A 27,655-nucleotide genomic window follows, 5' to 3' on the forward strand; every position below is an offset into this window, starting at 1 on the left:
TCCCATGATGCCCTTTGATTTTCAAGCCCTATGTTCCTTATGTTTCGTCTTAGAAGGTTCAAAGTGGCTCTGTATTAAATATATGGGTATTTATGCCTGAAATTAATCCTCCTTGCCAACCAAAAAGAATAGATTGTAATGCTGAGGGAAGTTCCTTCACATGCAAAAAAGTAGCATCTTTTCAGTTACATACTTCTAAAAGCTGTTCTGATATTACTGGCTATTTATGCAGCAGTTGGAAACAAAAATTAGTAAAACCACATAATAGTAGAGATCTATAGAAGCAGTTATAGTCCAACTGTCACAAACTCAGTTTTGGAGGCAAGATTGTTGTATAAATATAGAAAGTTTTATATTTATAAAACAACATACAACAGACTTCAGACTTCTCTTCCCTACGTAAAATGACTCCTCTAAATACTAGTCCTAAAGCAGTATTATGAAAATTCTGTAGTCCTTTCTACAGGTAGTCTTCGACTTATAATAGTTTGTTTGGCGACTGTTCAAAGTTACAACAGCACTGAAAAAATGACATCATTTTTCACACAATTATTACAGAATTCTCCATGATCACGTGATCAAATTTCAGATATTTGGCAACTGATTCGTATTTATGATAGCTGCAGTGTCCAAAGATCATGGGATCATTTTTTACAACCTTCTGATAAGCAATGTCAATGGGGAAGCCAGCCGTTTAACAACTGTCTTACTAATTTAACAAGTACAGTACTGTGGCAAGGAAGGTCATAAATTGGGGCAAAACTCAACTAGCAACATAAATTTTGGGCTCAATTGTGGTCCTAAATCAAGTACTATCTCCATTACACAGAGAATGTTAGGAAGAGATGAACAGACTTCTACATCTAAAATGATCTAAAGTAACTTGCAGTTTTGGAAGATGTTCTGGAATGTAAGAATATATTTCGAGGCACTGATCATCTAAGATTAGACATCATTTGAAGAATAATGTTAGATGCCTGGAAGGTGCATTTTCTTGTTTCTTGCAAGTAACATCTTGCTAGCAATCACTTTAATAAATGTGATTCCCTCTTGTATATACATCTTAGATATGTAAATTTTAATTGGAGTTAATTCCCATGAATGATAAAACTAAGATTATGTTAATGTCACAGTATCTGTGACTACCCTCAATTAACCCTAAATTTTCCAATAAAAAAATAACACTGTGATACCCCTTGTCATTCTGAAGTTAGAATTTCTTATTGAAAAAAACTACAGAATACCTCTCCAATAAGAGCTTTTTGCCCATCAGCTCTGGCCTCCAGGAAGAAGTGCATAAAAAGAGCATTTTCTTCTTTCATTCGATCTGCTTTTGCTTTTGGTGTCTCCTCAATATGATTGCTCTGTGAGAGAATAATAAAAATAACCCAGTATTAATAATCAATGGCTGTTAATAGTTCCCATCATAGAAGTTAGTTTATTCCTAGAAGTGTGGCAAGGAGGATTAAAATTATGTAGACACTCAGGTGGAGAAGAATAAAGATCTAACTTAAAATTCTGAAGCTGAAGAAGCTTCTTTAATGAGAAGCGAAACGTCTTCAAAGAAAAACCAGAAAGTTCAGTTGCTATTGAAAAAAACAGCTATGGGACAACCGTGACCTGGATGACTGAGAATCTCCATATCTGTTATTTTTCCCAAGTTGTCCTCAGTTAGAAAAGTAGATAGATCTCAATTAGTGACTGTCTGAGGCAGCGACCATTCAAAGTTACAACAGAGATGAAAAAAATAATTCTGTAATCAATGCCTGCATTTACGACCATTACATCTCTGTCAGTCATGTTCACCATTACCACCAGTTAGTGTCCATGACTCTTTAATCCCTCTCCGCCCAGTGAGATTACTTAAACAGATGATCTGTACCTGAGCTTTCTCTGCAGCCCTTCCCCAAAAGGTACCAATGGCAAGTTAAACAAGTTTATTTCTGTGGCCTTAATTAGCAGGCAGGACTTTAATCATTTCCCACTTCCAGCTTTTGTTTGCCTCCCAAGCAGCTCAGGACTCAGAGCCATGAGTGCATTAGACAAACAGCCAGGGCACTCCTTTCAATGTGTAGCCCTCACTAGGTGCTTGCTTACTCTCTTGTAATCCTTCCCTTTCCAGCGAATGTAAATATAAACCTTAATTCTGTTCTTGATAATTATCCCAGCAGAGCATTCCAAAGAGCAGAGTAGGGAAAAAGAAAAGCCCAAGTAAAATTTGAAAGCACAATTACAGTCACAAGATTTTTCATTTAGCAACCACATCACTTAACAACTGGGGTGTTGGTGCCAAATATAGTCACTAAATAAGGATTACTTGTACAATATAAATAGCTAAAATAAATGTGGCTAGCTACACACAGGCTCTAAAGAGGAACCCTCGCTTTGAGTACTGAAATGTTTACTGAACAAGAAAACAAGTCAGAAATCTTGTGATCTCACTCAGCAGAATTCTGCAAAGTTTTGGGCCTTGTGACTTGTCTAGCCAGTTTTAGATTAGGGGTGTCAAACTGACAACTGACAGGCCAGATGCATCACACATAGGCTACGCCCACCCAGCTCTGCAAAATGAAAAAACATCACAATACGTCACATGACAATCGAGTTTGACACTCATGTTCTAGATTATATTCCAAGGTCCATAAATATTCTTATCTGTTCTGCAAGATCAATGTATCTTAAAATAATAAAGATAGTATGCACGCTATTAATGAAACATGAGTTTAAAAGTAGGATTGCATTGTTACTTTTATATTTTCTTGTATACCTTGGAGAGAAAATCAACAACTTTGCTTTTGATTTCAACAGAGTTCAAACATTTCTGAAGTATTTGTTCATGGCTTGTTCCCTTGATACAAAAACAAAACAGAAAGTAAGGAAAGTTTAGACCAGTAACTAGTTGGTTTATTAGGTGTAACAATCAAGCAGCATCAAAGAAAATCTATTAAGTACTGAATGTTTTCAGCACTACAGAAACTTAGGTTACAGTAAATATAATATTGAAAGTACTCCTGATTCTGCTCTGTTCATACTCCCTTATTTTTTCCACACTGAAACTAATTATCTTATGTAAACAATAAACATTACAACCAAAATACACTTCAAAAGAAACAGAAACACTGCAATTTCTTCACATTTTCCTTTCCTCAGCAGCTCATACTTTAAGATTTCATTTCTCCAGAAACGTGACTTGTAACTAAGCAAATATGATCTGCTATAATAAAACTCAATCATGAGTATGAAAAGCAACTCAAAGATGTTGATCTAGCTAAAGTTAAATCTTCCTAACAATTATATTGCTAATAATCAGCCTGCTGTTCCCATCCCTATATTCTGTCATGCAAAAAGGACTGCAGAAAAAAAAAATTTCTTGTTTTTTAAATAAAATTTGCCTGGCAAAGGCAAAAATCTAGCTTTCCTCTATGGTTTCCCCGCTTTCTCCAAACTTCTGGCTATGAAATATAACTCTACCTTTTCCCAAAACTGTGGCAGATGCAGACATTTTGAATTTGTACTTTGGGCAAGGCAAATGTTTCTGCTGCTTCCAATTTCTCCAAATTCCATTGCAGGTAAGTCCTCTAAAGGACAGGTTCTGCTTCACAAATGGATTTCATCCTGAGTTAGTTACTTGCAACAATCTGAAACAATTTAACTCAGACTATCTAAAACTTGAAAAACACAATTGGACTTACCTCTGCAAATTGAGTGAATGACTCTATGGCATGCTGTTGTATTAGCCAGCTATTGTTACCCAGTAAAGAACCAAACAAACAGGCCAAGTTGGACAGAAATTGAACCTAACAAGTGAATAATACAATTAGTTTGGTTTAAACTCTACAAAGTAATAACTACAGAGGTAGACCTATCTACAACTCTAAAATTAAATCAAGACAGTGATAACAAATAACATGTCACTCTCTCCAGAACAAACCAACTAATTTGCAATAAAATAATTCAGTTGTTAAAATGTATTCATGTATACCAACAAACTATATTCATCAGGGGAGTAAAGAAATGGAAATATCTTACATATTAATGACTGTTAGTTTAAAATAAATTTAGAATCAAGCCCAGATGGAGTGTCTTCACCAAATTTTTGCTATGAAAAAACTGGCCATATTTAGGGTATGTCAAATTTTTCAACTTTCAATTTCCAAACATTAGGGATGCTCAAAAGTTGTGACATGCCTTGGGGATTGTAAAGATTTTAGGTTACTTTAATTTAATTTAAATGTGTTTAGTAAATAAATACATATATATCATAACTTTTTAACATTTTGTTTGTTTCATTTCACAAGTTCAGCTGTCTTTCCCTTTTTGTTAAATGTTATTTTGTCTGAGAGTGTTAATACTGCCGGACTTGTTTCCTTTGAGTGTGATAATTGATCTGTAATGACTTCTAAAAAAAAAGAAAGACTGGGAACATTCACTCATATGAGCAACCTAATTGGGACTGGCAGAGACTTGTTGCTGTCTGAACTCTCAACACTGTGAGACATTCTCAGATATGGCCTGCTGTTAAGAGAACAAAGTAGTAATGACGCAACAGACTAGTCTGGCAAGAGATACATTTCCAAAACTGCTTGAAAAGTGGGAACCAGCAAACAATTCTTTCATGACCCCTGTTGCACATTCATGAGTGACAATCTTGAACAAGATCCAAGAGATCTGGGATCAAACCAAAAACATATCTCTTGGCATAGGAAAGCTAGATGTCAAAGAGACTTTCACTGTGAAACTTGACAAACTGTTTGACAATCTCAATTTTAAGTGTCAAATCGTACTTGTGCAATTCAGCTGCTCTGCTGGCTGCAAAAAAAACTCACATTAACTATACCTGCCTTAAGGAGACAAAGATACCATTGAAAGAACTTGCTTTCATTAAAAGTCAGAGAGGCAAGATTGATTCCTTTGGATCATACCAGATTGTTTTGCCAGATGTGCCCAAGCAGAAACAATTAGGCAAAAGGCAAAAGCAGCAAGATGATGAGAGACAAAGGCTCACTAAATATAAGGAGAAAAGTATTCCAGACATTACTGACAAATGAAGTAATTATCTCTTATGATGAAAATGAAGGACAACTGATGAGGAAAATGAACGTGATGGAAGTTATGAAGCCTTCGATCAAACATGTGCCCTTCAAAAGAAAAGACAAATACAATAGATTAGAAATAATAAATGCTACTATGCAGAGCATTAAGATATGTTGTTGGTCTACATGCCACTGCTGCCTTCATAGATGCTAGCTTGATCAAGACAAGAGACTTGTAATTGACCACAATACAGTCAAGAGAGCCCTAGAAAAATTATGAAGTCCCTTGATCAAGAATTTGATGATCTCTCTATGAAATAGAATGCATCTTCTTTGACAGCCGCATTGATGCAACTAAAGTTATGCTGAAAGCAAACAATTCAGACCAGTAATTTCCCAGTATCATCAAAGAAGAACATTATTATGTGTGCAGTGAGCTGGGTGGAAGATATTTTTATTATTTCATCCCAGAGAAAGGCTCAAAACGGGAAAACCTGGTGTACTTCATGAAGAAGTAAAGCATTGACAAAAGCTTGAAGACCGTTGGAGGAGATTCTACAATTGTTAATACTGGTTGTGAAGGTGGCACCATAGAGATCAAGCTTGACCAGAAGGTGATCTGGTTGGGGTGTGTGCATCCACACAAATGGAAACTTAATCACAAAATTGGATGGGAAGATCTTGTCTAACAAATAAACAGGTAAAATTGGCAACACGCTAAACACCATAACAGAACTTGATACTGTTCCTTCATTCACCAAAGTTTCAATTGGTGAGCCTCTCATTTCACTGAACGACAGTGTTGTAAAAGATCTCTCTACTGATCAAATGTATGGATGTAGGATCACACAGGAAATAAGAATAGGAGAACCTCCCACAGATCTGGCTCTTCTGGAAATTGGCCCCGTAAGCCATTCGTGCTGGTTGATAACTGCAAATAGGCTTTGTTGAATATGGGTTTCAAAACTCTCCAAAAGGGTAAAACTCTCCAAAAGTTAACAATGTTAGTGGAATACATTGTTGGTGTGTACTACCCTTGCTGATTCAATATCAAAGTAAAACATTCCTGGATTGAAAGCCCGCATCATGTGTTGTTCCAGTTGCAGCAAATCAGATTGCAAAAGAAGGCTGTAGTAGATGCAGTTTTGCAAAATCCATCGCTCAGCATGGTACGCTTTCAATGAAATGATAATCCAGACACTCTTGTATTCAGATGCCATTCAAGAGAGGAGAATTGGTGCACAAACTATCATTGACTTGAGGGGTGCAGATAATGATGCACTGGGAGATTTTCTGTATGTGCAAGAAAAACACCTTTAATCAACCCCAGAGCATCCACTCTGATGGAGCTGACTGACTGGACTAAAGGTGTATATGAGCCACCTTTGATGTGCAAACTGACTGCAACAGAAATAAAGAAGTTCATTGATGAACCAATGCAAGTACCATAGTGGCCCTGTCATGCCCAATCAATAGAGAGATGTGTGAAACAGCTCTCAGAGGAAGCAAGCAGAATTTAGAAACACGAGGAACGTGAGGGTTATATCAGAGGCCAAGAAGCAAGTTGGCAGCTGATATCGAAGAACGAAACAAATCAAAACTTTGATGGAACTTACTTAAATAATTTTTTAACTCAGATAATTGCTTACTTATGTTAGTTTATGATTGCATGTATTATTTTTTGCTTAGCAAGGTAAGATTCATGTAGATAATTTTTGTAACAGAAGGTGTAATTTTGAGAAGATGAAAATTAACAGTATTTGGGTTAGAAGAGCCTTTTGTGAGTATATGATCAGAAGTGAATTTACCATACCAAGCTAAACATTGTGCAATTGCAAAAATAACAGATTTGAAATCTTGGTGTAAAAATACATGTTTTAGAACCCCTCACTGCCAAAATTAATTTTCATCCCATTAAATAACATGCTCTAAATTATAATGCTTTTTGTGGCTGTCAATTTGATTCACTGTCAAATTGATCTCAGCTGCTATACTTTTCAATTTTCCAATAATTAAAGAGAGAAAAACCAAACCAACATATTCCTCACTGCCAAATCTGTACCTGATTGCTTATTTTGTTACATCTCTAAGAAACCTAAGGTCACTTGCATTACTTCAAGTTGCTATGTGATTTACTAATCATATTTTTATTCTAATCCCAAATTCCATCAAAAAGGATAGCTGGTTATTAAAAGTTTTGGTGGAGAAAAAAATTGTTGTAACATCTGAAAAATTGAAAGAGCTTGTCTACATTTTCTGCTTTGGAAAATAATTATAATTTATATTATATAAATTTAATTATAAGATTGATTGGAATTTGGGGAAGAAATGGAGAAATAGCAACCTATAGTTCTTATTCCAAAGGGATATTGTGTCAACAACTCAGAATTTATCAATTCAAACTACTGGTATGATTTTCATTATTGTGACCCAGATAGCTTCAGACATCTATAGGAATTCTTGTAAAAAAGCAGGCAATAATCCTTATATGTAATGGAACAAAATATCTATCTGAGAAAGAATTCCTGATTTTGACTCAATTTATTTTTGCTTTCCACAATGTCACCTCATCACAAATGTCTTGCATTATCACCGCCATATGCTTTTGATGTTGAGCAGATATGCATTTTGATATACTGTTCTCAGATAAGATATTTAAGGGTAGAGTTCTATATAGTTCTGGGATATAGATATTTGCAGAAATATTTCCTATTAACATCAAGAAAATGGCTTCTTGATTTCCAGTTTGAGCTTCTTCGTCAACGGACCGAAATCCATGATCGTGCGCAACAACATAAGGTACCCTGGAATTTGAACTATAAAGAATAACGTTGCTCCCAAAGAAGACTTTGAAGCGGCAAATGAGAGAGGGAAGGGAAAGGATTTGGTTTTTTTTCCCTTTCCTTTCCCATATTGACAACTAAGAGATTTAAGTAAGAAACTGACAAAAATCCACTTTGACATTAACAGTATTATATCCCATTGAAAAGAAATGTTCAAGATGTTAAAAGATTATAACTAACATTAATGATAGAGCTGAATTGGAATAGAATAAGTATCTTATTTATTATTGTTATATATATATTTTCTCTTTAAGGACTTAGTGTGTATTTTAGGAATGTACCAAGCAGAATTCGACTGGAAGTTATGTGTTATATTGAATGTTATAATTGTAAATTGAAGTTTAAATAAGAGTTGAATGGACAAAAATTAAAAGATACAAAGGTGTCATACTCCAATCAGTAACTACAGGGGAAAATTTTGTTTAATGAGAAAAGAAAACATGAAATTGAAACAGGACAGACAAAAGTATAAATATAATGATTAGAAAGATATTGAAACTTAGAAAAAGATATATGTCTGTCTGTGTGTGTGTGTGTGTGTGTGTGTGTGTGTGTGTGTATAACTGAATTTAGAAACGAATGAGATAATTAAAAGCAAGGTTGAGAAAACTAAGGGAAGGGAAAAATTATTGAGAAAATGTTAAAATAGTAATAAGATATGGAATAGAACACAAAGATGAATATGAAATTGAGTTTGTGTCTGTATGGAGAAGTGATAACCCGGGACCATGCTATTCTCAAAAAAAGATATTTTATTTGTATTATGTTTTGTGAAAACCCAAATAAATTTTTTACAAAAAACAAAAAAAGAAAATGGCTTCTTTCTCACACTCTTAAGATTTGTTTTTGCTATTATGGACTAAGGCAAGCACTCTCATTTCATTCAAACTTCTTGTTAATTAAATTCTTCCATATAATGTACTACCAGTAAACTAAATCAGTAAACTGCTCAAACTTTGACTTGCCCTGAAACAATTACCTTATCATTACCACCTAGGCAGGAGAGTTAATTTAAATGTCACCTACAATTCTGTAACTTCAATAATTATAATAGCTCATATCTTAATACATGTATATAATGCAGATATAACAAGAGGAGATCTGTATCTGTAAAAAGCAGCACACTTTCCCTCTCCACTGGAGGTATACATGGCCTCTACATTAATTATTGAAGACTGGGAGGGAATTCTGTCTCCTATCAACAACATTTCTCAGCTTTAGGACATTTTATCTAAATGTAGATCTGCATGTTTAGACTACATAGAGATCAAAGAACAATCATTATTCCTCTTTGTATTAATACAGTATTCAGGAGCTAGTGCTGAAAAGTAACATCTCAACTGCTATTCTTTATTTGTACTGTAACCTGTTCCAAAGATTACGTCAAAGAAAATATATACAGAAAAGAGAGAACAGAATAACAGTTCGCTTTATTTACCTGGAAATCTGGAGGAATAATAGGTTTTCCCACTGAAGAAAGAAAATCTAACACTGCAATCACAACATGATCAGGGGAATTCAATTGCAAAAAGGAAGTTTGTAGTGAAAGTATCTATGGACAAAATAAGTATCAAACAAGAAAAATTGCAGAAAATAAATTACACTGAATTATCTTTGAGGCTGGTTTTTATGATCAAGATTCAATTTGCTCAGACACTTATCCTTTCTTCCTCTTTATAAGATAAACTACCTACCTTTAGCTCATAAAGACACTATTGAATATAATATTCAGTAAAATAAAAAATGAGTGCTGCTGAAAAACTCATTAATGTAAGTAGCAGGACATTTTGGACCGATTGATACTTTCTCTCATAACTATAATAGTCCTATCTTGTTTTGTGAATATCACACTCTCCATGCATATATTATTGTTTGATATGTCCTGATTTTATGCTAACACAGCAAGGCAATTCAATGTCATCAATATATTGTGACACTATACCCATCCAAAATGTGAGCCTAAATTAAAATGGAACAACATTATAGGTGATCCTCTGTTAACGAGAACAATTTCGTTATTGAATTTCCATCATTAACGGCATGGTTCTAAAGTACAATGTCATGGGGCAACACCTCTTAGCAATAGAAATTCTGGCACTTCTGATTGCCATCGTTAAGCATATCCTGCACTCTCATTAAGCAAGAAAAGGTCATGGCCACATTTGTGACACATGAAAAATTAAGATTTAATAAACAAATAATAGGAATAGGATATATTATTCCTGGTGATGGTAATTGTAAAAAAATATTTTTACTCTTAAGAAAACATGGAAGGAGATAGCAGAATTCAAATACCAGAAAAAAGGTCACACAGAAGAAAGTAAAGATCTGTTTTTTCTTGTTCTAGAGAATGGGTCATAGAAAAACCATTTTTTAAAATTAAAGGACATACGATTCTGATGGCATGTTAGAAAGACCTTTTCAACAGTGAGAGTGTTTTGATAGCAGCACCAGTTACCAGAGATAGAGGGCTCATCTTTACTGATTGCGTTCTAATGTAGGGTAGCTATCATTTGTCTCAGATGTTTTAATTTGGAGTTATTCATTGAACAGGGAAATAAACTTTGGGAGGCATGAAGTAGTTTGGCTTATTTGTTGCCAGACTTTCCATAATTTGATAAAGAATGGCAGGAATGTGGCATTTCATATTCCCACAACTGATATAACATCAGATTATTTATTTATACATTATGTATATTTAACTAAAACTAGCTTTGAAAAGCAGTACATTAGTCAATTCTGCATCTAAATCAAGCCCACCACCCACCAAATCTTTTCTTACCTGAATGAGCAACTGTGGTTCTAATCTTTCAATGAACAGCTGGAGAAGTTGAAGTGTCAAGCAAAATGTCTGCTGGAAACAGGCTAGACTGGATATCTTAATTGATAAAAGGAACATTTTGTGTCACCCCAAGCTCTCATTTCACTGTTTAAACAAGATTCTGGAACTATACATGCAGTTGCTAATATTAATATCAGGAAGGGATATATAATTTCTTTGTTGCAGCAGTCAGTTTAGTTATTGATCAACTACTCGGCTTATTAAAATCCATATTTTAAAACTTACAGAACATGTACCCTTCCTGTATAGTGAATTATGAATTAAAATACCTTTTAAATAAGAGGATACAGTTTTTTAAAAATATTCTCCACTGACTTCTGAGATTTCAGGGAACATGGTAGTGATATGGAGAGAGGCTTAATATACTTATTTAAGAGTATTTCAAAGAAAATGGAGAAAAAAATCATGCCATTGAAAACGGTTATTTTGTCAAAGACAAATGGGAGCTGTACAGAACATTTTTCTTCTGGCACACAACAGACATTATTGCAATCACATCTTATATGAAATTGTTGTGGCTCCGAGACTTGAACCTGATCAGTCAGCAGATGTGGGTTCGAGCGAGGAAGACGATCTGGCACTGAGATTTGAGCCTGCATTATTAAGTGACTTGGAGGGGAGTCAGGTACAGGGAGAGGAGTTGGATTCGAGATATGAGCCTGATTTATTGGAAGATTCAGAGTCCACTGAATCTATTTCCCTAATTACACCTCAGGTGTTAACTGTTAATCAGAAAAGTATATCAGAGGATTCAAGCTGTGATGAAACTGCCGGATGCTGGTTGGATGCCAGAACTAGGAGAAGATTTAGACATCAATCTCAATTAGAAAAGAGACGTCCAGCAAAGGATTAATTAATGAGACTGACACGCCCTTTCTTAGAGGATATAAGGGAGTGCACGACTTTGAAATATTTGCTGGAAACAAAGTGAATCTTGCCTTGGAAAGACTTGCGTCTGATTTACTGCGCTGTGAGTTACAAACTTTACAGAATTGCCGGACAGATTCTAGGAGGATTGCCAAAGGACTGTGATAACAGAGCAATTGAATCTTCTGCCTCTGGCTTTGTTTACGTAAAGTTTTTGAACTATATAACTTGAAGTTTCATCTGTGGATACAGGTGGGACAGAACATGAAGTGATGTTCAATTTGTCCTGAGAAGCTATTACAATGAGGTAGAAATACAGGTAATGTAACAAAAAGCAGAAATAAGATGGAATATAATTTCCATTTCCCTACCAAAAATATTTTATATTCCCCTCATTACAACTAAAAAAGTCAAGCAAATGCAGCTGAAATTAACATTCTTCACCTGCGTAGCTGACAGATGGATTGCAATCTGGCCAAGAGCTCCCATCAGTGCTACTTGCTCTTCCTCCTCCAGGGTCTCTCTAGCACTCTGGCACATAGACAGCAAGGCTGAGAGAGCTATGTTCTAGGAACCGAGGGAAAAATTGTAAGAAGATAGAAATAATGTAAGAATCATTTTGCAACAGAACAAGTCCCCTAGTATGGAGCTCTAATGAAATTATCTCCCAAGATTAAATGCCTGGTGCAAGGCTTTTCAGTCTCAGCAACTTTTAAGATGTCTGGACTTCGAACTGCCTGGGGAATTCTGGAGTTGAAAGCCACAGTTCCTAAAATTGCTAAGATTGAGAAGCATTGGCTTAGTACAAGAACTTACGAGAGGTTCAGAGGCTATAAAACCAAAATTAAAGTAAATCAATTATGTTGGGCTTTTGTTGGAATATTCTGTTCTCTAAAAGCAGCAGAAGCTATTTCTGTATGCTCTGGTTTTCTCTGCAACTGTGAGGAGGAAAACAGTTCACTGCACTCTCTTTTCAAGTAATAGCTTTGTAATTCAGAACTCTCCCCCCTTCATGAAGATTCACTGCAATAGATGGTGCTGGATACAGTTGGGCCACTCCTCTTTGTAAAGCCAGGAAACATTAAACCCCGTATTATGAAAAATCACAGGATATCGGTCTATCTGTCTATATGTACAGGCTTCTCAGAAAAGATAGGAACTAAGGAAGACAAAATAATTCCCATCAGTTTTTAATTTATAAAAAGAATCCTTTGATTCACACTTTTTCTTACCACTTGTGGAAGTTCATTCAATGATTTTTCACTATTCAGCCACTCCTGACATTGCACAAGCCCTACCACAAAAAGTTCATGAGCAACCATCTGTCTGTGTAATGGTAACAGAGCCTGGAAAGAAAGGTGTTGCCACAGTAGTAGGTTCTCAGAATCTTTTGGAGGAAACTTTTGGGTGAATTTTAACTACAAAGAAATGAAAACAAAAGCATGGGATAAGTGCTGCATGAAAGTGGGGGGGAAATCAACAATTTATTCTTCTACCCAGGACATAACTTGCTCTTTCTTCTACCCATAGCAATAAGTCTAAAATGTAGTTATACTTTTAACACTAAAAGAAAAGGCCATAACACCTCAGTCAGTTAGATGCTCTGAGGAATGCAACTTTCACAACCTTTCCACAATGATTTCTGGAATCACATTCAACTATTCCTCTTCTCATACACATACAAGCAAGACCCCTTCACAAGCCACCAATGTCACCTTCAGGCTATCACCATTTATAATGTTTACCAAATACAGAAACCCAAGTGGGCTTCTGCCTAGTTTTTAGAAGAGTGGATTTTTTTGTTTTGTTTGTGGGAAGGGCTATGATTTTTAACTTATGCAAAACCTATTTGGGGTCTTATACAATAATTTCCATGTGTTGGTTGTCTCCAAATGATGGGAATTGTGACACTAATTTCAGTAATAGTTATGACAGGAGTCATGGGAATGCACAGAAGCCTACAGGCTGCTGTCTACCCTGCTCTAAATATTCTAAATGACATCATGAGCAGCCACAAAGGGAACATGATAGAAACACAGAGATCACAATGAAGAACATTGATGAAATATTTAAGATATTAAATATTTCATCAATGTTATATATATCTTATATATCTTAAATATTTCAAATCAGGTGGAAAAGTAATTGATAGTCAAATTAAAGGAAAAGAAAAGCTTCCTTTTCCATTCCATGTTAAAATCTTCCTTTTTCATTCCATGTTATAATTAATCACCAGAAATAAACTGTCCTGCAATAATGAGTATATTTTACTGTTCACTGCAAACAAACAAAAAACTGATTCATATTAGCTAGTGAGTTGATATTCACATTGAAGAAAGAAAGCTCAATATTTATAAGCTGACCCACATCAGGTGAGACTTGCCTGGTGATCTGGGGCCATCAGAAAGAGCAAACGTCGTAATAGAACCCCTAGGAAAGAGACTTGGTAACATTCAGCAGGACAAGCTTTTACCTGAAGTTGAACACAAAACAGACGGTTTTTAAATGAAACAATATTTAATCAACTTCATCTGAATGCCCAGAATCTGCACCTATGTACACATTTGCCTAATTTTAGGCAGCAATTAGTCCACTGTCATAATTTTCTCAACATTTATAGATTCGTCATCAGAAATGCAAAATGTCTGCTATACGGACTATCTAGCCTAACTGACCAATCACCCTTTCATATCAACCTTTTCAAATGCATTTATTTTGCTTTCATAAGAAGAAACAAGAATTTCTTCTTATTCAAAAATTTAATATCAGAGCACCCAAAAGACAAGAAATGGTTTAGTAAAGGTCCTGACAACTTAAGTAAAAATACCAAACACATTTTTAAAAACTGCTTACCAAAATTAATCACAATTGAACACTCCAAAAGCATTTCATCCAAGTAGCAAAATTTCAGGGAAAGAGCCCCAAGAGAAATACTGGCTTGGCCAGGAATACAGCTTTAAGTAATCTGAAGGCACTCAGCTTAGATATGTGCATCACCAATGCAGTAATCAATTTGACCATTTTTTTCTTATTCCTATTTTTCTAAATTACAAAACCAGCATTTACCACTTTGTTTATAAGCAAGTCAGGGGAAAATTAGCATTTTTCTGTATTATAAAATAACACTTTCCAAGGTATCAAAAAATCTGGAATTAGACCATTTAAACTTCATATTGTTCTTTGCCTGACTTTACTATTTCTGTTTAGTTCAAATTAGTCTTTTTTATAAGAAACCCAAATGCTGCTTACCACATGTGCTATTATAAAGGTATGGTGTGCACACAAGTCTTCCGTTCCATACCTAAAAGATGAGAAAGACAGTAAGATTAGTATATAAATCCATGACCAGCCAATCTTTATTACTTTGGAATGATCTTTCAATGGGAACATTTGAACTCAAATTGTCATTTAGTTTTAAGCCCCTCATCCTTCAGCACACCTTTGGTCTTACCGGGCAAGGAAGCACCAGACATCCATAGCTAGGAGAGCCATAATCATATTTGGACCTAATACAGTTTCCAGCAGCAAAGATTCCTAAACATTAAACAGATAACAAACAGACAAAGAGAAACCAAAAGTTGTTTTTTTAATTGTCATCCCATAGGCAGTAAAGCGAAAAGGTAGACTCCCAGTTGAATAGAACTATAGAAAAATACTTTAGGATTTGACTCGCAGCTTTGAGCATATTTTGAAATTATACATAATTGTTGCATTAAGAAATCATGATCCTATTTGAGAGAAAGTGTGCACTTCTGCCCATGTATATCATATTATCACCAACAAATAACACAAGGCTACAATATGAAATGTATAGCTTTAGACAATATGAAATGTATAGCTTTATAAATGTACAGCTTTCTGAGTAAGATGTTAGTAAGATGAATAATGAGTAATTTACCTGGATCAGAGGCAATGGGGAAATGGATGGAGGAAAGAACAACTATGTACTGAAAAGCAGAAGCTAATAAGAGCTCAATTTTAATAATGATAATATGTGTGCATTTCTTTTATTTTTAAATCACAATTAATGTAATCCACATTAGTGAAGCATGATCTACCCAAATCGTCTACAATAAATGCCTGGTTTTAAAGTTGAAATTCCCCTCCCAGTTAAGAGTTGCAATATTCCTTACCAATAAATGGAAATGTGAAACTGAGAGGGATGTTATAAAGGTACACAAGTGGATGCAAACGTAGTGGTAAAATGTGAGAGGGCCCTCAGCTTGTCCTGTCTCTGTTGCTCTTTGTAAGAAGACAGGAAGGGAGAGCTCACTGGGACACTGCTGAAGACTGAGCAGTAAGGCTGCAAACAAGGGCAACCTGTGAGGAAACAGAACAGAAGAGTTCATACTCTACAAAGATCCTTGGTACTAGTCCTCACACATCACTAAAACAAATAGACTGAAGCGTAGTATTAATCACTAGATTTCTGAAAAATACAAACAAGGAGGACACCAATTATATAAGTCAAATATAAGTTCATATATCATCATTAATATTGTAAACATATTAATTTAAAACTCAATGTTGAATTTCACTTGCTTCATTAAAACCAAATACTACATTTCCTTCACTAAAACAATGCAACCTGTTTTCATAAAGCAAGTTCAGGATGTGTCAAAGTCTTGGCTTATCAGCAGAGAATAATCAGACTCAAATACACTCACACATGTCAAACACAGATTCATGACAGTAGGAAGCACCTGGGAATCTCTTCTGGGAGCTGACTTCCACTGTTCCACAGAGCCTGCACATCCTGGGGCTGGGATGGTAACAACGCCATTAAAGAAAGAAGAAGCTGACATTGTGGAAAATGCAGCTCAGGAGAGAGAGCTGAAATTTGGAAAAACAGACAGCAAATGCATTTTGGTTAAATAAATAACAAAATACATACAGTAATTGTTATTGACTTCTCAAGTTTGACAAGCCTAACTAATCCACAAAAACAATCCTAGAAATACTTGATAGTTCATGGAACTGAATTTTGTAATGACAACCTAAACTATCTTACTAGGAAACCTATCTTTTTAAAATATTTGCTGTTGGTTTTCCAAAAGTTTAAATTGTATTTTTCTTTCTTTCTTTGGTAGTTAGTCTCAGTTCTAATTAGCAATTTGAAGAGTTAGAACCAATCATGATTACTCATGCTTGTGCTATGATATACCTAAAAAAGTAAAGAAAGCAGATATAACTAACATATTTCTTGCTTTATTTTTGTCTGAAAAGCGCATTAGCTATACGAAAATAAAAGAGCTTGAATTAAGCAGGTTATGTCAACATTAGATTTAAAAGTGCATGCAATACTGTTGCAGTGAGTCTATATTTTACAAGAAATGAGTGAGGATAAGAGCCTTTGAATATACAGTACTAGTTCTTTGTGAAAAGTTAATATACTGGAGCATATTCAGGACTTTTAAACTTACCTAAAGTTTTACTTAACACGACTTCTACAAAAGGCCTAAAGGCAAGTAACGGGAGGAGGAGAGAATCCAGTGACATTAGGAATCCCTTGGCTATTTCATCCTGATGAGCCTCAGAAATTACCAGAGCATGAAGACTTGGTGGAAACTTACTGTTGAAAAGGAATGCAGAATGTCTCATTGCTGTATGCATTATGCAAGTCCCATTTCTTATACAGTACTTAACATGCCCTTAACTGTTGAGGTATAATATTAAATATTAAAAATGAACTTTTAGGATTCAAAATAGTACAAAGCAGAGCGGTTTATAGATTTTCAAATACCTTATTCCCAACTGATTAGAAGTTCAATGGTTGCATTTAGCACATCATAAACTCCCTAGAACAATTTCTCTAATGCATCAAACACACCAAAATCAACAAGGAAGAAATTATGGACTCCTTCAACGTCACTGCTCTCTTCATGTCGATTGCCATCAACCTGGCTAAACAAACCATACACCACTACTCACTAAACACCATACTCACAAAGATGATGCCACTAAAGAACACTTCATGTCCACAGAAACCATCATGAAACTCCTGGATCTATGCTTCAACACATACTTCAAGTTCAATGGGAAAATCTATAACTAAATAGACGGTACCCTGATGGATCACTCATACCAAGCCTAATAGCAGAAACAATCATTTAATGACTCGAATCCATAGCTCTACCCCCCATCCAACCGAAATACTGGACATTTTTGAGGTAATTCCCTGTTAGGAGAATGAGTGCATACAGGGAGACGTAGTGAGAGAAGTATTTGAATAATACACACACAGCACACAGATACAATGTGCAGTAAATGTAGGTTTTTACTTCCAGAAACTTTTAAGCAAAGTTCAAACACAGTCCAAAGTCACTCACAGGTAAATCAGTCAGTTTTCAATCCAGGGATAATCCAGTAACAAAGTCCAGTATCAAAAACAGTTCAGTAACAGACTTACATCAAATCCAAGAATATCAGTCAATTAGGAGAAATGGAGGAACGGCAAAACTCTCCAACAGAAGGAAACAGAGACTCACTTCACTTCTGAGACTAAGACTAAGACAACCCGGGTTTCTGGCTCCATCTTATGGTCATTTGGGAAACCACACCCAATTACAGATTTAGTATTTTCTTAAAGATACAGTATTAAAATGTCTATCCTGGTTTATATATTTCCAACCCAAATAGCTGTTAGGTAGCTTAAATTCCTAACAGACATGCTACGTTGATGACACCTCCGTCATCATCAGATGCTTCAAAATTGAAGAAACACACCACCTATTTAATAATATACCCCCTTGGCTCAAATTCACCCGCAAAAAGGAAACAGACAACAGACTCCCATTCCTTGATGATGACATAAGGAGACTAGACGACAGAGAACTAGAAACCCAGGTCTAAGAGCAAACACATACACACAGACCAGATCCTTATCTTTGCAAGCAACAATCCCACCGCACACTAAAGAAGCTGTTTCCAGACCCGGTTCATAAGGGCCAGGACACACTGCAGCACCATACTGCAAAAAGCAGAAGAGGAACAGCTGCTCGACGTCTTTCTCCCTAACGGCTATCCAAAAACTTCATATTCTGACACAGCACCCAATCCACAACACACCACACAGCCAACCACTATGCAAAAACTAACCCTACCATACACAAAAGGGGTGTCAGAAATGACAGCCAGACTTCTCCAACCCCTAGGAATAATAATAGCCCCCAAACCCACAGCCAGACTCCACCAGGAATTATCCAGAAACAAAGACAAAATTCAAATGAAAGAAACAATGTAATCTACAAAGTCAACAGTAACCAATGCAACTGATCTGATTGTAATCTCTTATCACAAGTCCCATCACAAGACTCACTGATGATTCACAGCTGACCCATCACAAGATCCTCACTTGACACACCCATACCTAAAGCCCTTATAAACAGAAGAATACTGACATCCCCTAAAGTCTGCTGAAGATGTTACTTATCCTGGTAGTGAAATGTCCAGAAACCAACAGCTTGGAGGAAGAATCTCATCCTAAACCGGAGCTAGATATTTGCCACCATTGCAAATATTGACTTCTGCTAATAGCAGAAGGGAATTCATTGTCTCGAACAACATTAGTACCAAAGGTCAAGCATCAAATTTTTAAAAAGTTGTATTCAAGTAATGCTGAATACAATCCATCAATCAGAATAGAGCTGGAAGGGGCCTTGGAGGTCTTCTAGTCTAACCCTCTGCTCAAGCAGAAGACTCTATACCGTTTCAGAAACATGGCTTTACAGTCTTTTCTTTAAAATATCCAGTGATGAAGCACCTACAACTTTTGAAGGCAAGTGGTTCCAGTGGTTAATTGTTCTTATTGTTAGGAAGTTTCTCCTTAATTCCAGGTTACTTCGCTCCTTGATTAGTTTCCATCCATTGTTTCTTGTCCTGACCTCTGGTGCTTTGGAGAATAATTTGACCCCCTTTTCTTTGTGACATACCCCTATCATATCACCCCTAGTATTTCTCTTTTCCAGACTAGACATACCCAGTTCCTGTAACCGTTCTTCATAAGTTTTAATCTCCAGGCCTCTAGTTGCTCTTCTGGATTTTTTTCCAAGTCTCAACATCTTTTTTATAATGTGGTGACCAAAACTGGATATAGTATTCCAGGTGTGGTCTTACTAAGGATTTATTTTGGTTGCATGTTGGGATTTCCTCTTATAAGCTTTCATTTAAATACAGAGACATCATGACTTGCTATGGGGTAAAATCCAATCAGAGTATTTGCCTTCAGAGGGCAATAAATAGATCTTAAATTGATTTAAACTTGGCTAAGCAAGAACTGGTGGTAGACAAAAATATGATTAAAAAGCATTTGTTTATGTGAAATAGTAATATGCAGGAGGACATTATTATACACTACATAAATATTGGGTGGATGGATGGCATATTAAATAAATAAATAAAGAAAGAAACAAATTAATAAATAAATATTTGTGCTACTCTATCTTCAGTCTACTTTAATTTCTGTTTCAGTTCTGAATAATACAAAATTTTGGACCTTTCCAACCCATGATAGCTAACATTCTCTCTTCTAATAACAAATGTGTTTGCTGTTATGTTTTTCAACTATTTACAAAGTCTGCATTAGTATTACTATTAATCTTCTCATCACTCCTTATCGCCCATCCCCTCCCACTTGTGACTGTATGACTGTAACTTGGTCGCTTGTATCCTTACGATTTATATTGACTGTTTCCTAGTATGATTTGATTGCTGATTGTATCCTATGTATTGTATCCTATAAGTGTTATACCTGATGATTCTTGACTCTTGACAAATGTATCTTTTCTTTTATGTATACTGAAAGCATTTGCACCAAGACAAATTCCTTGTGTGTCCAATCGCACCTGGCCAGTTTAAGATTTTTCAATTCAATTCAATTCAATTCTACTCTACTCTATTCTACTTGTTATCTAATAGGATAAAATGCTTCCCAAAGACTCCAAATTCAAAGATTTTTTTCCTGGTTGTTAATACCCCCATTCATTTAACAATTAAAATCTGAGGAACAGCAAAGAAGTAGTGGAATGTTTTTTGTTTGGGGTTGATGTTGTTGCTATCTGAATTAGAGATCCCTTGAAACAGTATCTTGCTTACAGGAAAATAATTTAATATTTTTATGTTCCATACTGGCTATGATGGCTAGCTACATGGCTAGCTACATGTAACTACATGCTAGTTATCTTTTTGTTTATTATTATTATATAGCAAGACCATCACAGACTCATTAAGCACACTCCGCACTGGGTCTTAGTTTATGGGCCCCATTTCTTGAATGCCAAAAATTTCAGCTTTGTAATTCCAAATTTGAAAACCATACCTGGAAAATGGCTTTCAAATTAGTTTCAAATTCAAGTTCAGAAAACATGGGTAGAGGAGCATTCTACAGTAAAATCAAATAGTTATTAAGCTATGTTTCATTTACCTGTATATTTGAAGATATGTCTGGTGAAGCTGAAAGCAAGAATCTACTAGGAATGAAGTGAACTCCTGTAAAGTAACAAGTGTTAAACAGTGTTAAATATAAATGCCAAAAACTAAAATACCAATCACAGGGGATGCTGAGCAACAGTAAACTGGAATCAGAGGCCATGAGTCCGGATAGGGTTGTGCTCTCTCTAGAATCTATGGACTAGAAATGCTCTTTAAACCTTAGCTGTGCTGGCACCTGTGATGAGAAACCTATCTGTGCAATTATAACTAGTATGTTACTTCAAATTTAGCAAATTTTATAGACAACCCAATCACACTCCATCTCAACTGTTGCAATGTATGCTACCAAGAGCCAGCCTGGAAAAGTACTGCAAAGTTCAGCTGGCTCAGAACATGGTACAGCTAGATATAAACTAGCAGAAGATAGAAAAGTCAAAGGGGCCTATATTGAAATATCTGCCCAGGTGATTCACTGCTTTCCAAGTATGGTTTAGAATATTAGTGTTAACTTTTAAAAACCCAACTGGATACTGAACTATCCATTCTTTCTCTCAGAGTCCTTTTCTCTGGGGCAGAGGACAGGGCCTTGCTCCTGGCATCGCTGCTAGGTTGTGGGCTACATTACCATAGAAGTTATTTTGCCCTCCCATTCTCTTTTGCCAGGGCTTTATTTAATTAACTGATGGATTAATAAGAATTTTTATTTTTTGTACTTTTAATTTAATGTACTACTTTTAATTTTAATAATTGGTTGCTTTAGTAGCAGAAGACAGGATATGTCACATGAATAATTATAAAAAATACATTTATTTAAAACTATGAACTTTAAATTTTGTTATCCTGCACAATCTTGAGGGTTACATACAGTTCGGGCAAGGCAACAAAGAGACTCACACATTAAAGATTCAGAAATCAAATGAAGTTTTCTCTTCTGTAATTGAGCAGCCTGTTGGTGGGTGCATCACTGTCATTGTAGTTTGACATCTCTAATAAATGACAGAATTGCATTCACTGTTGGGGCCAAATTATATGCAAGATCTCCTGGAAGCATTTTAAAGTTTAGAAAAGGGGTTAATAATACACTTGCCACTTTAATTTAATGTTACTTAATTTGTAATATAGTTTAGAATATTTCCATCAAGAAGTGTTTTTGTTGATTTAGAAGCACTACACAGAATACTACCATTAGCATCCAAATGGAAGATTGAGAGAAAAAGAATAGAACAAAGTTTAGACATGTTCATTTGTAGCTTTGGATAAAAAGTGCATGGCACCACCATTAGTAAGAATGCTAAATTAATATTAATAAAATTGAAGCCAATTACAACTCTTACCTTAATGTAGTGCATTAGAGAATTGGCAAAGAATCTACACAGTTTTATCGTTCTCTGGAATATCTTGTAATCAATAATCTCCTATTCAAAAAAACAAAAATAGAATACCTGAAATGTACAGCACTAACAACGTCCTAGAAAAATTATCTAAATTCAGGTTATCTCATTCCCATTCCCCTGGACAAGTCAATTCAGGATAGAAACTGCAGCAACATAGGTCTTCTAATCACTCATGTGCAGTTAGTGATAATTTAACATGATCAGAAGAAGTGAGGGAAACAATTAATTATATTATAAAAATTGTGGTACAGCTTCTAATGTGCCACTTTTAGTTATGTAAATTTAATAATCTGATACAAGTGCTTAAGAATTTTGAAAACAGGCTTATTTTTAACAACATCTTAGCTTCCATTCTATATCAGGCATTTTATGGCTAGTCTGAAAAAAATTATAATTTGTATGCTTGATTTAAGAAAACCACATCATTTTTTTCTATGAAGTCTCTGCTACACCACTGCTTTAAAGCACCAAATTAAGGCTCGGAGCCACACTAGTTAGGACTTGATACTTTTCCTCCCAAGATATCTGGGAGCATCAGTTTAAGGAAGTTGTGTTATAATCTATTCACCTGCGTTCCAGAGAGTTTCATGTGTTCAGCCAGCTGCAAGCAAGATTGGAAAGAAAACAAGATGTCCTCACAAAGTCCACTAAAGATATCTGAATGTTTCAAACTGTCCTTTATTAAGGATTTGTGCTTGAGAATCTGCCTGGCAAAGACAAATATTCAACAGTTCTTAAATGATCATCAGATTTGGCATCATTCTTTCTAACAATGAACAAGTGTGGGTATGGCAACTAGTATCTATGGGGAAGTTCAGCATCTGTCACTATTGATGCAGACAACATAAGAGGAGTTGAAAAAAGATCTTAGATTTCTTTTTTCTTCTTCCTGTACTTCTGGCTTACATTTGTGACAAAATGACTCGGCTTCACAGATTCATGTTGAGTGATCTACCAGATGTTGAAGCAAGAATGGTCCTGAGTAGATGAATACAAGTAGCATCTGGTAAACACTGATCAAACTGTGGCATCCAGAAATGGGACTCACATTCTACAAATTGGGAGGGCTTATATAGATGTGATTAGATAGATGTGATTTCCACCCAAAGTTCATTATAGCTGCTCTCAAGATATGTCTGATGTCATGGAGTTACAACCTGCTTGGGGCAAGCTTGACAAAATGGACATACTATGTAGTGTTCTTTTGGGATCATAAGTCCGAACCAATGCTGACTAAAGTCAAGAACTTTTGGCATAGTTTTGCTGTTTTCAAAAAGCATCCCTATGGGCTCTGAAGATTAATCAAACAAGATAATCAGATATTCAGAGAATGCTGAATAATTACCCTAAAAGTACAAGCCATGATCTTACCAGCAGTCAGAAGTGGATGATGTGTCTGTACATAATATTTACTACAAAATGGGCACTGCTCCTGCCCAAATATGGTGTAGGGTCCTCTGCTCAGACAAAGGGTTGGACTAACACCCAAGAAGATAGGCTCAAGATCCAGATAGATCTTGACAGACTAGAACACTGGGCCATATCTAATAAAATGAAATTCAGTATAGAGAAAAGTAAAGTCCTACACTTAGGCAAGAAAAACCAAAAGTACACATATAGACTGGGTGAAACCAGGCTCAATAGCAGTAATTGTGAGAGGGATCTTGGAGTCCTAGTGGACAACCAGCTAAATGAGCCAGCAGTGTTCAGCAGCCACCCAAAAAGCTAATGCAATCCTAAATTGCATTAACAGAGGGATACAATCAAGATCAAGTGAGGTACTAATAGTACTCTATAAGGCCTAACTAAGATCACACCTAGAGTACAGCATCCACTTTTGGTCACCACACTATAAAAAAGATGTTGAGGCTCTAGAAAAAGTACAGAGAAGAGCAACCAGGATGATTAGGGGACTGGAGACTAAAATATATGAAGAACAGTTACAGGAACTGGATATGGCTAGTCTAGTGAAGAGAAGGACCAGGGGAGACATGATAGCAGTCTTCCAATATTTGAGGGGCTGCCACAGAGAGGAAGGGGTCAAGTTATTTTCTAAAGCGCCTGTAGGCCAGACAAGGAATAATGGATGGAAACTGAACAAGGAGAGATTTAACCTGGAAATAAGGAGAAACTTTCTGACCATGAGAACAATCAACCAATGGAACAGCTTAGCCCTCGGAAGTTGTGGGAGCACCATCACTTGAGACTTTCAAGAAGAGATCGGACTGCTTGGGCGGGGGGGTGGACTAGATGACTTCCAAGGTCCCTTCCAACTCTGATTATCTGTATATCTGCATAGAAAGTTTTCTTGCAACTGTATTATTCTATCAGGGGTGTCAAACACAAGGCCTATGGGCAAGATTCAGCCTGCGATGTGGTCAGATCTGGCCCGCAGGGCTGTCCTGGAAAATATAAGGGGCCAGCCCGTGTGGCTTTGTCCTAGCCCACCCAATGGCCTGGTCTTCCCAATGGGAAGAAGAAACATGCCAGCAGTTTGGGGAGTGGTGGAAAACTGGCCATGCCCAGTTAGCCATGCCCAGTGAGTGGTGTCTAGCTGACCACACCCACCTAATTGGTCACATCCACCTAAAGGCCCCCCCGAAGGTCAACCACAGCCCTGATGCGGCACTCAATGAAACTGAGTTTGATACCTCTGTTCTATATCAATCATAAGAACACTGAAGAACCTTATATTTAGTCAGCAGGTCCTGGAAGTCAAATTTAGATTGCTAACTATGGAAGAGATTTAGAACAAACAAAGGAATGTATCTGTGGAATTAATTACCACAGGATGTAGAAGTACCCATGAACTTAGATGGTTTTAAAGGGTATTAAATAAATTCATGGAGGTCTATCAAAGTGTTGAAGAGGTAGTAGCTCTTCTGCTTGGGAAAATCAAGGTACTGTACATCAGTTGCAGTAAAACAATGAAGACAGAAGATAGGTCTGCATCTTTTGCTATACTCCCAATGTTCCTGCGGTGCTACTGCAAGATACAGAATGTAGGGTGGAAACCCTATCCAAACCCCTTCCAAATTTTCGATTGCATAATTAAGAAAAGTGATAGCTTAAAATTACCTGATTATAAACTTCCATGTGTTTGCATGCAGTGCATGATCTATGCTGGAAATAGCAGAACAGATCTCCAGCATAGTGTGAATCACTATAGAGGAAATAAATATAAAAAATTAATGCAAGAAAAAAACAGTACTGAATACAATAGATGGCTATGTAGAATATATAGTCAATGAAGGCTTTCTATTACTTTTATGTCTTCTTTAACAATGTTCATCAAAGAGAAGTACATTTGGACATTTAGTGCCATGTATCAATAAAGTGAGATCTGTTTAAAAATACACACCTGATGCCATAATTCTTATGCTGTCTTCAGTAGCACAGGAATTTATAGACAAAATATCCAGCAGCAGCATAAGCTGTTTTTGTAAACTATAGGTCCCCTTAAACAAAGACTGTAGTAAATCAGAAACCATGTGGAGACACTCTGCATATAAAGATTCACTGCTCTGTAGCGAAACAGAAATTCAAAGATAAAATTATTAGATTACTAGATTAGCAGTTGAGATGGTCCAAGAACTTGGAAGCATTTATTCAATAATTAATAATCCAGATAATTTTATCCTTCATATTATCTGTAGCTGTTAAACATGAGTGTTTGGAAGAATTTTTTAAAAAGATATAAATGTGCACAATATTGAATTAAATTACACACCAAATTTCTCAATGCTGTACTGATTTCAAGCACACAAGCACATATTGGGGATTATATGTTATTTTATAGTAAAATGAAACACTTCCTTAGCAATATAAAAACACTTTGAATTGATACATTTAAGATTAGAATATTTTCAGCAAGGTCAGAAAAACTTTCTTTGAATTAAAAATGGTTTACATTAAATTTAAAATGGTTTGCACCTTCTGACAGATACAAAACTGGTGAAGCAAATTAACACTAAAGTAATCTTTAATTTTTAAGAACTGAGGTTACAAAGTTAATGGGAACAGATTATATGAAAGAATCATTTTTATTAGTGTAATCATACATGGTTAAAAAAAAATAGAATAATCCCATCTAAAGCACAAAGTGAAAACTAAAATATATGCTAAAATTGGTTTTAAAAGGTAGTAATTGAATTGTTAAAATAATTGATTTCAGTTGTGCTTTGATGAATGCTTTTGCTTCTGTTGACAAAAGTGAAATTAAGATTACTGCAGATTAGTATCTTCATTCTTGTCATTACATTTTAAGTGTAATTTATCATGAAACTTCAATGAAATATAAATTAAGATATAATACAAGGACATTAGTGTATAGAGCTCATTTTCAAAACATAGCCTCACTAACCTTGCAGTGTAGAAATGTATTCTTGATTACATGAAGAACAGAAGAGGGAAGGCTATAGACATGTTCCAAGGGTACCATCTCCTGTCTACTACAAATGTGTTGCACACAATCTGTTAATACTTCTAACATATGTATCAGGGCCTGTTAAGAAAAAAATATTATTAATAAAATAATAAATGTTGAAAAGAAAACTGCAGCAGAAATCTGATGTCTTAAAAATTATTTTTTTACTGTTAAATTTTGACTTCAAAGAAGAGAAAAACAAACTAAATACTTTGGACATCAATGTTTTAATGCTTTAAAATATATATCTGTGTATTTAGCCATTCTACAAAGATCATCTAGCATATGCCATATACTAAACAAAGATCAAATGTCGTTTGTTTCTTTGAAAATAGAACGCTTAACCTTGAGAATACATATGAAAAAATAATTTTTATTAGCTCGGTGGTGGGTTCAATCTGCATTAATAAGTCTGTCTTAATAATTCAGCTGCATTGGGCAGAAAAACATTCATCTGAAAAATCCAGCAACCCAGAAAAAAAGTAGCAGTTGCAATTAATTTTCTTTTTCTGAAATCACAGCCACACATAAATTATATGCAACAGGACAAAAACAGCAACTGCTCACACATTTTCAATGGATTTACTTTTTGTAGTTGGTATAAATTAGCCCCCAAATCTTAGAATAATAGAAAAACAAGATACGGACAATTCTTCGAGCTAGATTTACCTGAAGATGGTTTCTCAATGTCATGTTTAACTGTAAATTCTTATTTGTTAATCTTGTGGCTTCAGCGGATATTTCATATAATAAAAGGTCAAACAATTCTATGGTCTGCTTGAACAAAAACAATCACAACTGAAACAATATTAACTGAAAGC

At 35.5% G+C, this 27,655-nt stretch overlaps 1 protein-coding gene across 2 annotated transcripts in view; it reads right to left on the bottom strand.

Moving 5' to 3' along the window:
- The window catches only part of FIRRM (FIGNL1 interacting regulator of recombination and mitosis), a 36,314-nt gene that overhangs the window by 602 nt on the left and 8,057 nt on the right, over positions 1–27,655 (bottom strand). The window contains exons 4-23 of one of the 2 annotated variants that reach the window (XM_026703398.2): positions 27,504–27,608; positions 26,772–26,912; positions 25,770–25,932; positions 25,487–25,571; positions 22,977–23,115; positions 22,349–22,429; positions 21,007–21,071; positions 17,009–17,157; positions 16,289–16,418; positions 15,719–15,905; positions 15,037–15,119; positions 14,835–14,886; positions 13,969–14,058; positions 12,818–13,003; positions 12,030–12,152; positions 10,659–10,754; positions 9,315–9,428; positions 3,693–3,797; positions 2,768–2,848; positions 1,245–1,364 (exon numbers count right to left, since the gene is read on the bottom strand). In XM_026703398.2, the coding sequence (XP_026559183.2) occupies positions 1,245–1,364; positions 2,768–2,848; positions 3,693–3,797; positions 9,315–9,428; positions 10,659–10,754; positions 12,030–12,152; positions 12,818–13,003; positions 13,969–14,058; positions 14,835–14,886; positions 15,037–15,119; positions 15,719–15,905; positions 16,289–16,418; positions 17,009–17,157; positions 21,007–21,071; positions 22,349–22,429; positions 22,977–23,115; positions 25,487–25,571; positions 25,770–25,932; positions 26,772–26,912; positions 27,504–27,608 (2,295 nt within the window). Of the gene's footprint in view, positions 1–1,244; positions 1,365–2,767; positions 2,849–3,692; positions 3,798–9,314; positions 9,429–10,658; positions 10,755–12,029; positions 12,153–12,817; positions 13,004–13,968; positions 14,059–14,834; positions 14,887–15,036; positions 15,120–15,718; positions 15,906–16,288; positions 16,419–17,008; positions 17,158–21,006; positions 21,072–22,348; positions 22,430–22,976; positions 23,116–25,486; positions 25,572–25,769; positions 25,933–26,771; positions 26,913–27,503; positions 27,612–27,655 lie in introns of both variants that reach the window. The other variant, XM_026703397.2, reaches the window with a different exon arrangement.

The sequence above is a fragment of the Pseudonaja textilis genome, chromosome 3, assembly GCF_049901715.1.
Source record: "Pseudonaja textilis isolate UNSWEBS1 chromosome 3, rPseTex1.2, whole genome shotgun sequence".
Lineage (NCBI taxonomy): Eukaryota > Metazoa > Chordata > Lepidosauria > Squamata > Elapidae > Pseudonaja > Pseudonaja textilis.